Source organism: Mastomys coucha, unplaced genomic scaffold (genome assembly GCF_008632895.1).
Source record: "Mastomys coucha isolate ucsf_1 unplaced genomic scaffold, UCSF_Mcou_1 pScaffold16, whole genome shotgun sequence".
NCBI classification, from domain to species: Eukaryota; Metazoa; Chordata; class Mammalia; order Rodentia; family Muridae; genus Mastomys; species Mastomys coucha.
This window is the reverse complement of record NW_022196898.1, coordinates 9,276,980-9,291,985: the sequence shown is the minus strand read 5'-3', so window position 1 is coordinate 9,291,985 and position 15,006 is coordinate 9,276,980. Positions and strand designations below refer to the sequence as shown.

Sequence of the window (15,006 nt, the reverse complement as noted above, 5' to 3'; positions counted from 1 at the left end):
TGTGCTTCACACAGGATTTCTAGGAAATACCCTAGCTTAAGGAACAATCATGTTACACCTGTACAGTATCTCATCCATTACATTATCTCCAATGGTTTGATACAGGTCATTGAAATTCTTTTGTTTGTAACTCTATCTTAGATTAAATATTCATGGAACCTATGTAGTGGGCAAAAACAAACAAACAAAAAAATGTACTCGATCTCTCATGAAAGTTTAATGGAATCTGCTCAGAGCAGCAACGGTGTGGCCTGAGCTCTGGGCTACTCCGGGATACGCCGTCAGCCTGTGCTCCAGGAAGCTCTCCCCAGACTTAGGCTGCTTCTCCCATCTGAACAGCCTCTTTCTTCCTAGTCCTAGAATTATCAAAATGGATCCAGAGATCTCAGTCCAGGAGCGAGATCCTTTAGAGCTGGATTTAAATGAAGTCACTAGGAAACTTTTATTTCTTGAACAATGGAGGGGAATCTTCAGGTAAGAATCACAGTTAAGATGTCATTGTCCCACTACTCTGACACAGGGATTCGAGGTGTTTAAGCAACTTTTATGCTTGCCTCGTGATAAGTTTCCAGTATAGACTTACATTTAAAATGCCTCCCGCGTATCTACTTGTTGACAGAGACTTGCCTAGCTAGGCAGGGTCTGGCGAGGTGTGCATCAGGATGTGAGGTTTAAACGGACTGAGTAATCTATTTAATGTGTTTTCTTTCACTTATAGGTTGGGATCTTCAGGTAATTACTCTGTCAAAGTCAAAAATGAAGAGGGGCTTGGAGCTCAGGTAATTACTTTCTCTCTAGTTGCTTCTTCGGACAACCACGTTAAACAGCATAATTTGCATTTATTCCATGTGCATAATATCACACAGGTACTGGCATTTATTGGGTGAAAATGTAAAGTTAGAAAACCCATGGAAGATTTTTATTTCTCCTTATTTTCTTTCCCTACTTTTAAGAGCTGCTTTTCACCATTAAGCATGCCATATTACTATTTATTTTAGAAAAAAAAGAGTAATATTAGAATAGAAAGCTCCTACACTTGTAACACAAAAGTTTGGGGTGACAATTGAATGTGATCCCTAAAGAAAAGTAGCTTTGAAAATAGTTAGCTTTATAGGCTTCTGAAAATTTGTTTGCCCTTCCTGTTTTTAAATAAGGGAAATAAAATTATGTTCAGGTGTTGAAAGGGCATTTTTCAATCTCTCACACAATGTAAAATGAAAGATGTTTGTAATCCATATAGCCTGAAAATGTAAGAAGGTAATGACTTTGAATTTCAAGATGCACTTCAATCACAGAACCAACGCAGCGCTAAATGTTAAGATCATATTTCCTGGCACTAATATATGTGATCAAGCAACTGAATTGTTAATATTAACTACAATGCTAAGCACCGTCCTCCGAGTACTGTGTGAGCAAAAGCCTTATTTCTTCTAAACACCCTCTTAGCCACAGTCTAAATTAGAATCAGGGAGATAATGTTTCTACTTTAGTTCTGGAAATATTAAATTTTGATAGTTACCTCAGGGGAGATAGGCCACTCAAAAGATAAGGCAATTTTTGAAAGGAAGAAGTAAATAAATGTCAAGTTCCGGTTTTACATAGGGTGGGTAAGCCCGCTGGTGTAAATGTGGATTTTTTTCCATTTGGGTTAGAAAATTTATCTCCTCCCATCTGCAGTCTGTGGCTCAGATGCTGCGTTCATGAGATAAGGAAGCATCCTCACCTCCAGGGATACAGAAAAACTAAGAAGGCAGCATCCGTCATGGTCTAGCTACCCCCGGGGAAGCTGTTTTCATAATACTGTAGAGGAATGAGTACACTGAAAGAGATGATCTTAACTAACACACAAATGCCGAAGCATCAGTAAAGAAACGTAAAAATAGATTTTTTTTTTTTTTTTTTTTTTTTTTGGTAAAAGGTGAGATGAGTGTTCTATGCTTCACACTCCCTTGAAGGGAAATATGAATCAGAAAGAATTAAGGGGGTGATCCAATTCTTTGATTGTCTGATTAATAAGATAACAAGGATTACCTGGCCAAGACATGACTCATTCAACACTTATAAAATGTCATCCCAAAACAAGACACGGTGACGTTTACATTTCATTTTTCTCTAAACATAATTTCCAGTCAAGGTCTTGATATCATTAATTATGTTTCCACAGTTACATTTCATCTTCCCAGCCCCATAAAATTTAGGAAAGTTCCCTTTGACACAGACATTTGGGCCTTGTCAGCTCTTTCAGTGCCGTTTACCACAGTTTTAGACATCTTTAAACACCACACAACGTTTTTCTGAACACTGAAGACTTGAAGCGAGGTGGTCACTAGCTGTTTGCTTTACTTGGGTGTGACATTTCGTACAGAATCATGATGGCAGCCATCTATCTGCTAAGGAGACTGGAGACGGATCGGGAATGTTTCTGGCCCAAGGACAGGGACAGTTGACATCCAGTAGTGTCTGTTCTATTCCAAGACTCCCTGTCATCTCTTCAAAACTGCACGGTTTCCCTATCTCCCCGGCGACGGCCTCAGTAAGTACAGCTTGTCAATTAAACATGAAGTGAAATGCTATCGTCCCCTAGACAGCAAGACTGGGGAATCGGATCTCCTGTCCTGTGACAGTATTGCCGAACATGAGACTACAGATGGCTGTGTTGGGGGGTAAAAGGAGTATATTAGTAAATGACTTATTCATGGCACCTGTGAAGGGCACTGGTGCTAGCTGTCTTTTCCTCATGGACTCTGTGTCTCTTTACTCCCTTATCCTCACAGTTATGTTTGAATGAGGGCAGAATATACAATCCAATGGTTTCTTACTTAGCCTACACTAGAACAGACCCTCTAAGTAGCAGATGGATGAGTGCTACAAATGTGTTAAAAAAAACTATGTAGGTAAGAGAGGGCCCTGCTCAGGAGTGGATGGGGGTAGAGGATGGGGAGAGAGAGATAGAGACATTTGCTAGGCCTGGCTTTAGTACAAGGCATTGATCTCAGAGAGGAAACAGTTTGGGGGAGCTATCAATCAATATGTAGACATAAAAAGAACTTGACAAACCAGGCATGATGACACACATTTTTAATACCAGCACTTAGGGGGTAGAGGCAGGAGGATTCTGGGAGTCTGAGGTCATAGTGAGCTCAGGACAGCCTGCACACTGTAGAGGGTGCCTGTCACAAAAGAAACAAACAAAACCAAACACTTGACATGTGGGGCTCTAAGGCGATCTGGAAGCTTCTGGCCTCAGAGACCATTTATTGAATTCAAGTTTTGACCCTGGTGAGAGTGGGGGTTAGAGCAGAAGCCTCCCACAGGGTGACAACAGAGTCACCCCACTGGACCAAACAAGCCAGGGCTGGAGGCAAGATCACTAGGCTGTCCTCCAACAGGATCCTCTAAACCGTAATGACACTCGGGCCTCCAAGACAATGCCCCACACTCTCTCCACCCTCCAAATGTCTGTGCCACATTCTAGAACCTCAAGGCTTAAGAGTGAGAGGTCGCAGTTCCTTCAAAGACATGTGTACCCGGACAGTTGCAAAGACAATCAAAAACAGCACAAGTATCGTGGCAAAGACCAGCAGCATCTGCTGCGTGGCCAGACCCAACACATACATGAAGCTGAATGCGTACTCTCCAGGTACCACTTGAGAGCAATGAGCAGAAACTAAAACCTTTTCTGGAAATGTTTCACAGAACTATCGTATAAAGTCTCCATTGGGCTTCTTGGTATCAAGGCTGGGTGTGCATTCTCGTAAGCAGATCTGTCTCCCTCACAGCTTTTCTTTCTCTCCCTGGCTCCAGAAGAACAGGCAGGGAGCAGAGGTCTCACAGGGACCAAGATACTCACTGATGGCTGTGAAGCCTGAAACGGAGTCTTGTGCCTTACATCTCCAGTTAGCTGCTCCTCTAAGGAATGAACCCTAGTGTGTAACGCTGGGAGTCCCATACTGCCTCAGAGGTTGTGAAGCCTATACTCAGCTATATTTCAGAAGTTACAGCAAATACAGGCTGAGTGTGACTAGTCCAAAACCCAAAATGCTCTAAACCCAAAAAATTTTTGAGCATTGATATGGCAAGAAGAAAGTTCCTGACCTCATGTTGCAATCAAAAAGCAGGCACACTAGACATCATGCTACCTTGTTTATTTGTGTATTGGACATGAGAGTTATATAAACTGTAACCAGCTTCAAATTCATAAGTGAGTTCTGCTCCCAAGGTATCTTATATACACACACACACACATACATACACACATGTGCACACATACACACACATGCACACAGACACACATACACACACATGTGCACACATACACACACATACACACAGAGACACACATACGCACACACATACACAGAGACACACATACACACACACATACACAGAGAGACACATATATACACATATGTACACATACACACTATGCACACATACACACACATACACACACATATGCACACATACACACACATACACACACACATACACAGAGAGACACATATACACACATATGCACACATACACACTATGCACACATACACACACATACACACACATATGCACACATACACACACATACACAGAGAGACACATACACACACATATGCACACATACACACACACACACAGAGACACACATATACACATGTGCACACATACACAGACACATACACATATACAGAGAGACACACATACACACACATGTGCACACATACACACACAGAGACACACATACACATAGACACACACAGAGACACACATACACACACATGTGTATACACACATACACAGAAAGACACATACACACACATGTGCATGCATATACACACATACACATACACAGAGACATACATACACACATGTGCACACATACACACACACAGAGAGACACACATACACATAGACACACACAGAAACACACATACACACACATGTGCACACACATATACACAGAGAGACACACATATACACACATGTGCATGCATATACACACATACACATACACAGAGACATACGTACACACATGTGCACACATACACACACACAGAGAGACACACATACACATAGACACACACAGAAACACACATACACACACATGTGCACACACGTATACACAGAGAGACACACATACATGTGCATGCATATACACATATACACATACATACACATACACAGAGAGACACACATACACACACACACATGCACACGAGTGTGTAACACATAATATTCCAAATTCTGAAACCCTTGACATCCCAAGCATTCTGGATGTGGGTCAATAAGCTTCTATTTGCATTTTACTTGATTAAGGTAATGTTCTTACATCTGTAAGAAATTTCTGGGCATTATCAGTTGTAAATTTATATGTCTGAAAAATAGACCACCTTTAATGCAAAAAGAGAGAAAATTGTGATTCTAATATTGATATTTGCCTGCAAATAAAGAGGTAAATTCCACAAGGCTTCCTAGGCCACACACGGGGCGGGGGATGAGCAAGGAGACTAATGGGGAGAAAGCCTTTTTACATTTTGTACTCTGGCTTTTGAGCCACACAATGTACTGTCTATTTTTAAAAATACACACAAATTTTAAAAATAAAAAAGCACTCACAGATGTTTGAAAGCCTTGTGTTGGGGAGGCAGGAGAGGACACATCTGAAAGCTCCTCTAACCAGCAATCACACACAGAGGCCCGGGAGCTCTCCCCATCTTCCCCTAGGCGGTTCTCTCCCCTTAGAAAAGGTTGTAAAACAAAAGATTCAGACCAGCGTGGTGGAAACAGAGTTGATGGAGTGTTAAGGAAGTCCCAGAAGTAGAGAGAATTGATTTTTCTTTAAAAAAATGAATTTGGACTTATTCCCATTGTGTGGCCCAGATGCTAGTGTGTCCCTGAATAACAACAGCATTCATTAAACGCGCCTTGGGACTTCACCATGGGGCCTTGGGATTCTGAATGTGCCTGTTCTAGGGAGGAGTCTTGGAAGCTTGACCAGTTCTAATCAGCATTTCGACTGTGCAGCCGCCTGGCAAATTGTCAGAACCTCTGACTCAAAACCCTCACTGAGTGTCTCTCGTGTGTCTCTGCAGCTCTTGATTCATGATGCCTTCTGACAGGGCACAGGCTGTCTCTTTGCTGCAAATCCCCTCAGGAAATGGGGGTTGGGTACATCTCCCACCAGCTCTATCCTCATCTCTTCCATTTCTTACTGTTGCCCTTTGTCTCAGGCTAGAGCCTTTTTCCTGTCTGATTTCTATGGCAGGCTTGGTGGATGGAATGAACTAACAGCCTCCAATGAAACAGAGACAGAGTATGACCACTGGGCTCTTAGCCAGTCCTGACCAATAGCCTTCCATGCCTTTAGTCCCTGATGTCCATCTGCTTCTACTTCCATACCTTTCTTCCATACCCAGCCTAGAACATATTCTGGTGACCACCTATTAGCAACCAATAAACAAATCCCTGATGTAGCTGTAAAACCCCCAAGAAATGTCATAAAAAAGTGATAGTAAGAGACAAATGTGGACTCTGCTATAGGGACAGCGAGTGTGCTTTTTTTGGTGTCAGGAGGAAGAGCCTGGTGCACCAGCATACAGTCTAGTTCATTGACAGGCCTCAGTGGGAGTTATAATTCTCTATCTCTGCACATCACTCTGAGTCATCTTAGGACCCACTAGTGAGATCTGTTATGAACCTGTTTTCTGCCCGTGAACTTGAACTCTTGGGTTTCTATAAACAGGGTACCCCTTATTAATAGGGAAACCTTTACCTTGGCTTCTTCAGGGTTTGAGCAATGGGGATCCCTAAGATGAGACTGATGGGAAGGAAAAGAAAAGTCAGGAAGGAGTGAGGTTGCTCCTTTTCCTAGCTTAAGACCCACCACCTCCCATATAGAGGTCATAAATTATGAATCCTTGCTTGTGTTGTGTTCTGGGTAGCCCACCAGAGATGACCACTCAGACACAGTTTAGAGCCAATTGAAAGTTTTCTTTTAGCCAGCTGGGACCACACCCAGGTCCTTGGGGATCTAGGTGTGACCTCAGGTTTCCAGAGCAGAGGGATTTGAAGGCAACCCCCACATCCTGGCATCTTGCTCAGCAGCTTCAGTCGTGGAGCAGGAAGCTTTGCAAAAGCAAGCAGCTTCTCAGAAGCTAAGAGAGGGTGAGGAGGTTCCGCACAAACAGACTAAGGTAAGCTAATTCCACATCCTGACCTTCGGTGCTTAGAACAGAGTTGTCTAATTCTCCATCAAAGAGATCAGATTTTAGTTAAACCTGAAATGGCCTCAGCAAGAATAGAAAACAGAGGATTTTTTGCATTGTCTTGCCCTGTCACAGTTGCTTGCCCACATGCTTGTAAATAGTTCTGTATTTATAAAAAAAAAAAAAAAAAAAAAAAAAAAAAAATTCTCCCTCACCTGGCTCCATGTTCCATACTGCCGATAATGATTGTGACAATGACAGTGATCCTCATTCACCCAGGTGCCACACATATATATTCAAACAGGTAAGGGGATCAAACATGATGAGGAGTATGACTGAGCACCTGTTTGAATGTATGTTACAGATACTAGAAAACTAGCAAATGAAGATAGGAATGCTATTGCTATACTTGGTTCAGGGAGTGGCACTATTTTAGGAAATATGGCCTTGTTGGAGGAAGTATTTATTATGCTTGGCCCACAGAGTGGCATTATTTTAGGAGGTATGGCCTTGTTGGAGGAAGTGTGTCACCATGGGGGTGGGCTTTGAGACCCTCCTCTTAGCTGCCTAAAAACAATCTGCTCCTGGCTTCCTTTCAGTGAAGATGTGGAACTCTCAACTCCTCTAGTTCCATGGCTGCCTGGGCACAGCCATGCTCCTGCCTTTATGATAATGGATTGTACCTCTGGACCTGTAAGCCAGCCCCAACTAAATGTTGTCTTTATAAGAGTTGTCTTGGTCGTAGTGTCTGTTCACAGCAATAGAAACCCTAAGACAACTATAAACTGGGCTTTATTGTGTTGAGTAATAATAGCCATTACAATCATCTTCTATAGGCATTTGCATGTAACTTGAAGGCAGCACAACACACAGATATCATTAAGTGTGTGTTAGATTAATTTTATCATAAATTACATCTGACATGAAAATTAGCATTATGCATGGAAGATCAGCCGTCTTTGTTACACTGACTGGGGTGCCACCAGCTCTCTGTTCCAGAGTTCCTCAGAGGTGCAACTGGAGGGTGAGGCCAAGTCGAGGGTGGCAACAGCAACAGGAGGTCGGCTTGGGCTTGCAGTTTTTAAGTTGGATTTGAACCCTAAGCCTTCTTGGTCTTAATTTTTCATGTTCATACATGGCTGTTCCTCCCCTTTTCTTGCTGATCTCTGGTATTGTCCCATCTGTGTTGGGACTTTCTCCCACACAATCTAGACAACTGCACACTGACGGGTAAGGGTGGCGACGTTCTGCATTTACCCAGCACTTGTGGTTCTCAAAACTCTTTTCCGTTCTTCTTCTTCAACAGGTATGATATGGGATGAGAGCAGCAGTCCCACTTCTCAATACGGAAATAAGAATGGTTCCATGGTCATTAAGGTTAGAGTTAGGTGGAACTTCTCAGGTCTTTGGTTGGAAGCTGTTAATTTCACAGGTTTGAGGAGAATTATGGCCCAAATCATGGCCAAATTAATTAAAGCAAGCAATTAGTTTAAGCAAGCTTTTAAAAATCTGTGTACTCAGGCTGTATCTCATTAACTCATGCAGGGTTCAAGATTTCGGTGTTGGACATAGATAAGATGAGGAATGTTATAGTCCAGGGGTTCCAAACAGTGGATTTGGCAGACCAAATATGTGGAGTTGTAGAGGCAGAACATAAGGATAGCAAGTTGGTCATAACAATCTTCTGATACACAAAGACATGATTGCAAGGTGGTCATAACAACAGGTTATCATAATAACCTTTTGAAACAAAGACATGACTGCCACTCCTGGATCAGGTAGTATAGAACCACTTGGAATTAAGGTTACAGGTGGAACATCGCCCAATCCTTGAGAAAGAGAGGTTTAACCATGAACAGGAACTAACCTAGTTTGTCCTTACTATAAGATGGCATTTAAGCCTCACACAGGGGCAGAATAATCAAAGTCTATCTTCTGGGCTATGCAAACTCTGCTGGGAAGATGCTCCTCATTAGTGTGCCATGCTTCTCCTGCATACACTATGGGCCCACAGCCTCTTTGCCACAGTGTACAACTATGTTTCATCTCCAGCCTCTGGGCATGCTGGCTGCTTTTCCTTGCCACGTCCTTGCACTGAGACCCAGCTCAGAGTTTTCCAGCTGCCAAGGGAAGACACACACTTCTAGTCTTTATAAAGATAAACTTTCCTTAAAGGTGGCCACATAGGAGAAAGCAAAGCAACTCCAGCTGTGAAGGCAGGCTGGCATGGGGAAGAGCATACTAGGTTCTCCTAACTCTCCTTCTGCAACCCCAAGGGACCTGCTCCGTGCAAAGATACGATGGTATCATGGCTCTGGACAAGCTGGGCTCTAGAGCCTGTTACTGTTCTGCAACTGACGCCAAGCATCTCTGAATAATGTTTAAAGCCCTCTGGGATCAGGCCACAGGTTTTCCCTTTCTAGAGTCCATCCTGTGGGCAACCTTTTACCCTCCTTCCCAGTTTCTCACTGGTCCATCCCAGGACACTGTTGACATGAGGCTGTCTTCCTCTCAGCTCAGACTCTGTTCCAGACTGTGGGTGATTACTTCTGCTCCTAGGGATATGACATTAAATAACATATTATAGAGCTGTTACCTTGAAGCAAGTTACCCCCTTCTCCACCCTGGCATGCTAGGGGAATAGACTGGCAAGAGACTGACTGTACACAGCCACTCCTCTTCAAACCTTTCACCTCTCTCCTTAATGATGAAAAGCCAGGACACAGCAGCAGTCTCTAGTTATAATTCTTAACACTATTTAACTTCTATTTTATTTCTTTGAGGACGCAGGACAAGTGATTTTTGCTTTTCGTTGGCAGAAGTGGTATAAAGTGTTCTTTCAATACAAGCATTTATTAAATTACAAAAATTAGCCTAATCTAGTGAAAATATTAATTGAGCAGTGATTTTCACACAAAACAAAAGAAAGCATAAAGATGAAAAATATAGACTCAAAATGGGGGACATATTAGAGGAATGGGGTGCAGCAACCCATTGTTTCTGCTAGCTTGATGACTATAGGTGCCTCTTTTCTCTGCCTCAGTCCCACAATCTAGATAAAAGGAGGACACTAAACATCTTAGTTTCTTTTATTAAGTCTGACTCATCATATCAGAGGGTTTCATTCTATCACGGTAGGGACATCATGACATAGCAAAACAGTCAAGAAGCAAGGACTGGGATTAAATATCCCTCCCCCGCAACAGAAACAACTCAAGGAGAAATTCCCTCATAGATCTCAGTGTGCTCAGAAGTAACCAGGAAAACATCCACAATTCTTGGTGAATATCATTGAATCATTTACTATTGTACTAAGGACAGAATTAGGGGGTCCTGACTGTTTAATCTCCTCCCTTGGATCAAGAGAGAAAAATCTCAAAGATTGCAGAAATAGGCATCACAGAGTCTTGGATGTTGGGGTAAGAGGCACAGGATCAGGGCAGTGACATGTGTTGGAGCTGGTTGACAGTGGAAATGGGACACAAGAGACAACATGGCACAGTGAATTCTCAGGGCAGTGTCCTAAGAGAACCTGATGTGAGACTTTTGCCTAGAACTTTATGCAATGAAATCTGGAACTCAAGTCTGAGGCAAATCTGAACACAGATGAGAACAAAGCTAGATGCTTTCACCAAGAAGGCCATGTCCAGGAGGTACTGTCTCCGGCTGAATCCTTTACTTCGCTGTGCTTTTCATCCCCTTTTTTAGATGTTGCAAAGAAGCCTTTTTGGAAATATGAACCAAGTCCTCGGAGGTGACTGGAGGAAGGCACATTTCAAGTTTCATGAGCCCTTCTCTGATCTGGCTTTTGCTTTACAAGTCAAAAAGGTGACTGTAGGTTTAGTCATTTCCAGTTCCTCATCCCATACTGATCTGTGTTTCTTGGTGGATGCATGTGTCAATCAAATGTAGAGATGAATGTGTAACTATAAATGGCAAAAGATTTTGGAATGTTACCAAGTATTACTTAAACTCTAACAAAGTCCACATGACTTTCTCTTCCAATCATCTTAGCTCTCAGTGGGTGGTTTCTCTACAAGTTTCAAGCCCCCATAAGGATTCCCAAGGCAGAAGGAAATCTGTACACTCTTTCTGGCTTGTTTCGAATATCAATAATTCATGTCAGAAGTCACTAGTCACACCTAAATTTCAAGAGCTAGCCAACTGGTTTCCTGCCTCCTACCAATGTAAAAGTGTGGTATGAAGCAGGCCACAGTGGTGGAGAAGAGAGAGGACCTTGATTCCTCAGGCACCAGCCTGGGAGCACCACAGAAAGCTAGTCATTGTGGAATCTAGCTTGGTGATGGCACACAGGCACAGCCCTCAGAGAAGGTGACACAGAAGGGTAGGGTCCCTTTGCTAAGCCCCAGGAGACACCAAAAAGGGAAGACTACAGAGAAGCACAAACAACAGCATCCAGTTTCAAGATCTACTTCCAGTAGGCCTGGCCCTGAGGTTCCACTGGAATGTAAAGCCCAGCTCCAGCCTTCCTGCCCTACTATTCTCTTTCCCACTCAGGGAGGTGTCCAGAGCATCCAGATGGCCGTACAAGGATGTATCATCAAATATTTACTGTTTACAAGGGAGGGAAAAGACTGCAGCCTTCACAGGTAAGAGGACTGTGCCTAGAACTTAAAAGAGTGGCCTAGGGACCTCGAATCTTTATTTGCTAACTGTCACAATGAAATTCTCAGGTTGCTTCAGGAAGGATGTCTTTTTGCCCCTTAAGACAGAAATGGCTCGGATTCTCCCAGAGGGCTGGGTTACACTGGGGAGGGCTCTCCTGATATCAAATCCAATGCTCACCTGCAGACTGAGCTTGGCAGAGTCCATGTTCTACTGCAGACCACCTGCTGAGTCAAATGGAAACACCAGGTTTCAAGCATGCTCATTTTTCCATATTACATAAGAATGTCCAACCTAACATCCTAAGGAGACTCAAGCAGTGATAAAATATCTGTGCTGACACAGGACAATATATTGTACTTACATTTCTGTTAAAGAATCAGCTTAAACATTATTTCATTTATTCTTAGAAATGAATAAACCTCTCTCATGACCCTTTCGTTAGATATTTAAAAATAAAAAATAAAAAATCAGCAATAGGCATATTATCTCCAGCAAGATAAGTTAACACCCAAACAGGAGATAAAGATATAATATAGTCTATGATCTTAGATAGCTATGTTCAGCAGAAGATGAGCCTAGGATGTAAATTCCTTATGCAAGTGATTTATTAAGGGAGTGCCCTCAAGAGACATCTGTAAGAGGATGAGGAAGCAGGAAAATGAAGGAGATGCACGTAAGGAGGGAGGTGGTCCCAGACATGTCAGGGAAAGTCTAGGGGAAATCAGGGAACATGGTCTGACCACCTTCAATTGAAAGGCAGGGTTTCTGTACCTTCCACCCCAGCTAGTCATTGGCTATTGACCATCCAAAGAGAAGGTACATCATTGTTAGTTATTTCTGGGCAAAGTGACTCAATCCATTAGAAAATTTGAAAAGCTGGAGTCACAGAGAGCAGGACCCAAAGTGGACATAGCCTCTATGTGAGTACAAGATATCTGAAACAAAGGGCACATGCAGAAGTATACTGCCTAACACATGGCCTGGGCTAGCATACAACACTGAATAAACATAAGCAAGTCTCTGCTATGGGATCGCTGCTCCATCTAGCCTTCTCGAACCTTCTCTATTTATTACCTTCCTATCATTCTGTCTGTTCTGGAGCTTTGCAGTTCTTCTGTCCCACCAAAGTGCTAGACAGACTATACAAACGACTGGTAGCCTCTGCTGGTGTTTCTTTGTGAAAAGCACATGCTATATTTTGAAAAATTAAGCAAAGGGAAGATTGCTCCCACTTTCCAGAGAAGTTGGAAGGCCTCGGGATGCTCACTGGGTTCAGTGGGATAGGAAAGAGCAGAGACTCAGGATCCAGATGAGCCGAGTACAGAGCAGAGATCTTTCATTGTAATAGTGAGAGTCCAGAGCAATTACTCAACCTCTCTGTATCTTACACTCCCCTCCCCTCTAAAATGGGAACAAACCTTGTATTGCCACAGAGCAAGTCTGTGGATTACATGACGTAATCCTCTTTAAGACATGACCAGGTAGAAAGGGAGGTTGCAAAAACTGAAGGCATGTGTGCCTGAGGGAGTGAAACGTGCACTGGGGGCACTTGGAGTTCTCTCTCTGAGAAGAGGTTTTGCAAAATGAACATCTGCGAGACCAAACTGCAGGGAATATTTCAGATTGTACTTGAAAAAAAAAATGACTGTGTTGTTTGGCAACAAGTTCAGGGTGACCCATTTTGGAGTTCAGAGACAGAGGAGAAGGTTATGCATAGGACAAGATAGGCTGGCGTTGCTCAGTGAAATAATAGGCTGCTGTGATGACTGTAGTCCAAGCAGAAAGATCAGACTGCCCTGCTCCCTCACATAGCAAGCCGAAAGGGAGACCAGAAGGCTATTGCCCACACAACAGAGATGCCATACATCAGTGCCTCATTCCCTCACCGCCTGTATTACAGCTTATGTAACCTGAGCCAGCGTGAGCAAGAGCGAGCCCTAGCTGCGGTGCTGGCTGGCATCCTATGGACTGCAGGAGCAGCTCAGAAAGCCATCATCTGTTTCGTCACCGAAGACATCCACAGCGCTTCGACTCTTGACTACTCTAGCGACAGTTTCATTGAGAGGGTAAGTGAGCTCCAGCCATTGTGTTGTCTGAAGAACCAGTGAAGCTTGAGTGTGCTTGCTCATGGTCGTGGAAGCCCAGCTCCCAGTGATGACCCGAATTAGCCAGAGGTACCTTCTTCAGAGGATGCAAGCACCAAGGGCTGTAAGGGATTGGAGCAGAGAAAATGGCGAATTTCTCCTAAAGTCCCCTTTAAGCAAGAATATACTGCGTTTAGGCTGGTGGGCTTCAGTGTATCCTGTGCTGCTAAGCCTTGGGTTTGATAGGCTCCACCAAAAAAAGAAAAAAAAAATCCACATCTCAGATCATCATTAACTGTATTTCTCTATCTCTGATCATAAAGATAGCTAAATTCCACCAGGGGGAAATCTGCGTATGGTTTTGTTATTTGAGATATCACAGTGACTTAAAATGGGGGGCTGTAATAGGGATGCTGTCACCGTCCGGCTTTACCGTGTGTACTTTCTGTGGCCTTGTGCTGGCTGTGAGTCTTTAGTGATGTGATTTTGTAATGAAACAAAGCCTCCCTCTAGGTAATAACTGTGAAATGATCTCTCTTCGAGGTGACTTTCATCTTCCTTTGCATTTTTATCTTCAATTCCCCATCTATAGCTCCAGCTGTGTGAATTCTCAGAGAAAGAAGCCACTGAGAAATTCATCTATGATCATTTACAATGTGTAAGTGTCTAAATGTTGAGGTAATTCCTTTATGTGGAACTGATCTTACGGAGAGATCTTCATTCTTTTATAAAGCATATTTTCTAATGGCTCTTGTTAAGAAAACCAGGTCATTTTTTGAAGGCTGAGGAAGGGCGGAATAAGAGACAGAGGAGCCTGCCTCTCCCTCCTCAGAGCCTAGAAAGAGGCCAGATCACACAGATGCCATTCATGAACACCTCCTTTTCTTCAGCTAATCAATCCCAGAGAATAGCATCTTTCAGGCCTTATACCAGGATTTCTTTGGAGGGAAGAAAAATGTTAAAGCTGGCTTACCTCATCTTATGAATAACAAACAGAAACCGAGGGAAACTAAGCTGTCTGCCAGGCAGACGGGTCACACTGACTTAGGGCCTTGCAAAGCTTGCCTCCCTTCACCCTGTCTAACAGCATCTTC

General features: G+C 43.1%; 1 protein-coding gene across 1 annotated transcript in view; it reads left to right on the top strand.

Annotated features, from left to right (window-relative positions):
* The first annotated feature begins 370 nt into the window (after nucleotides 1-370).
* Nucleotides 371-15,006, top strand: part of Mindy4b (MINDY family member 4B) — a 35,703-nt gene continuing 21,067 nt past the window's right edge. The window contains exons 1-7 of the mRNA XM_031376159.1: nucleotides 371-474; nucleotides 719-779; nucleotides 2,366-2,533; nucleotides 10,908-11,027; nucleotides 11,718-11,809; nucleotides 13,729-13,894; nucleotides 14,505-14,570. Of these exons, the coding sequence (XP_031232019.1) occupies nucleotides 371-474; nucleotides 719-779; nucleotides 2,366-2,533; nucleotides 10,908-11,027; nucleotides 11,718-11,809; nucleotides 13,729-13,894; nucleotides 14,505-14,570 (777 nt within the window). The remainder of the gene's footprint in view (nucleotides 475-718; nucleotides 780-2,365; nucleotides 2,534-10,907; nucleotides 11,028-11,717; nucleotides 11,810-13,728; nucleotides 13,895-14,504; nucleotides 14,571-15,006) is intronic.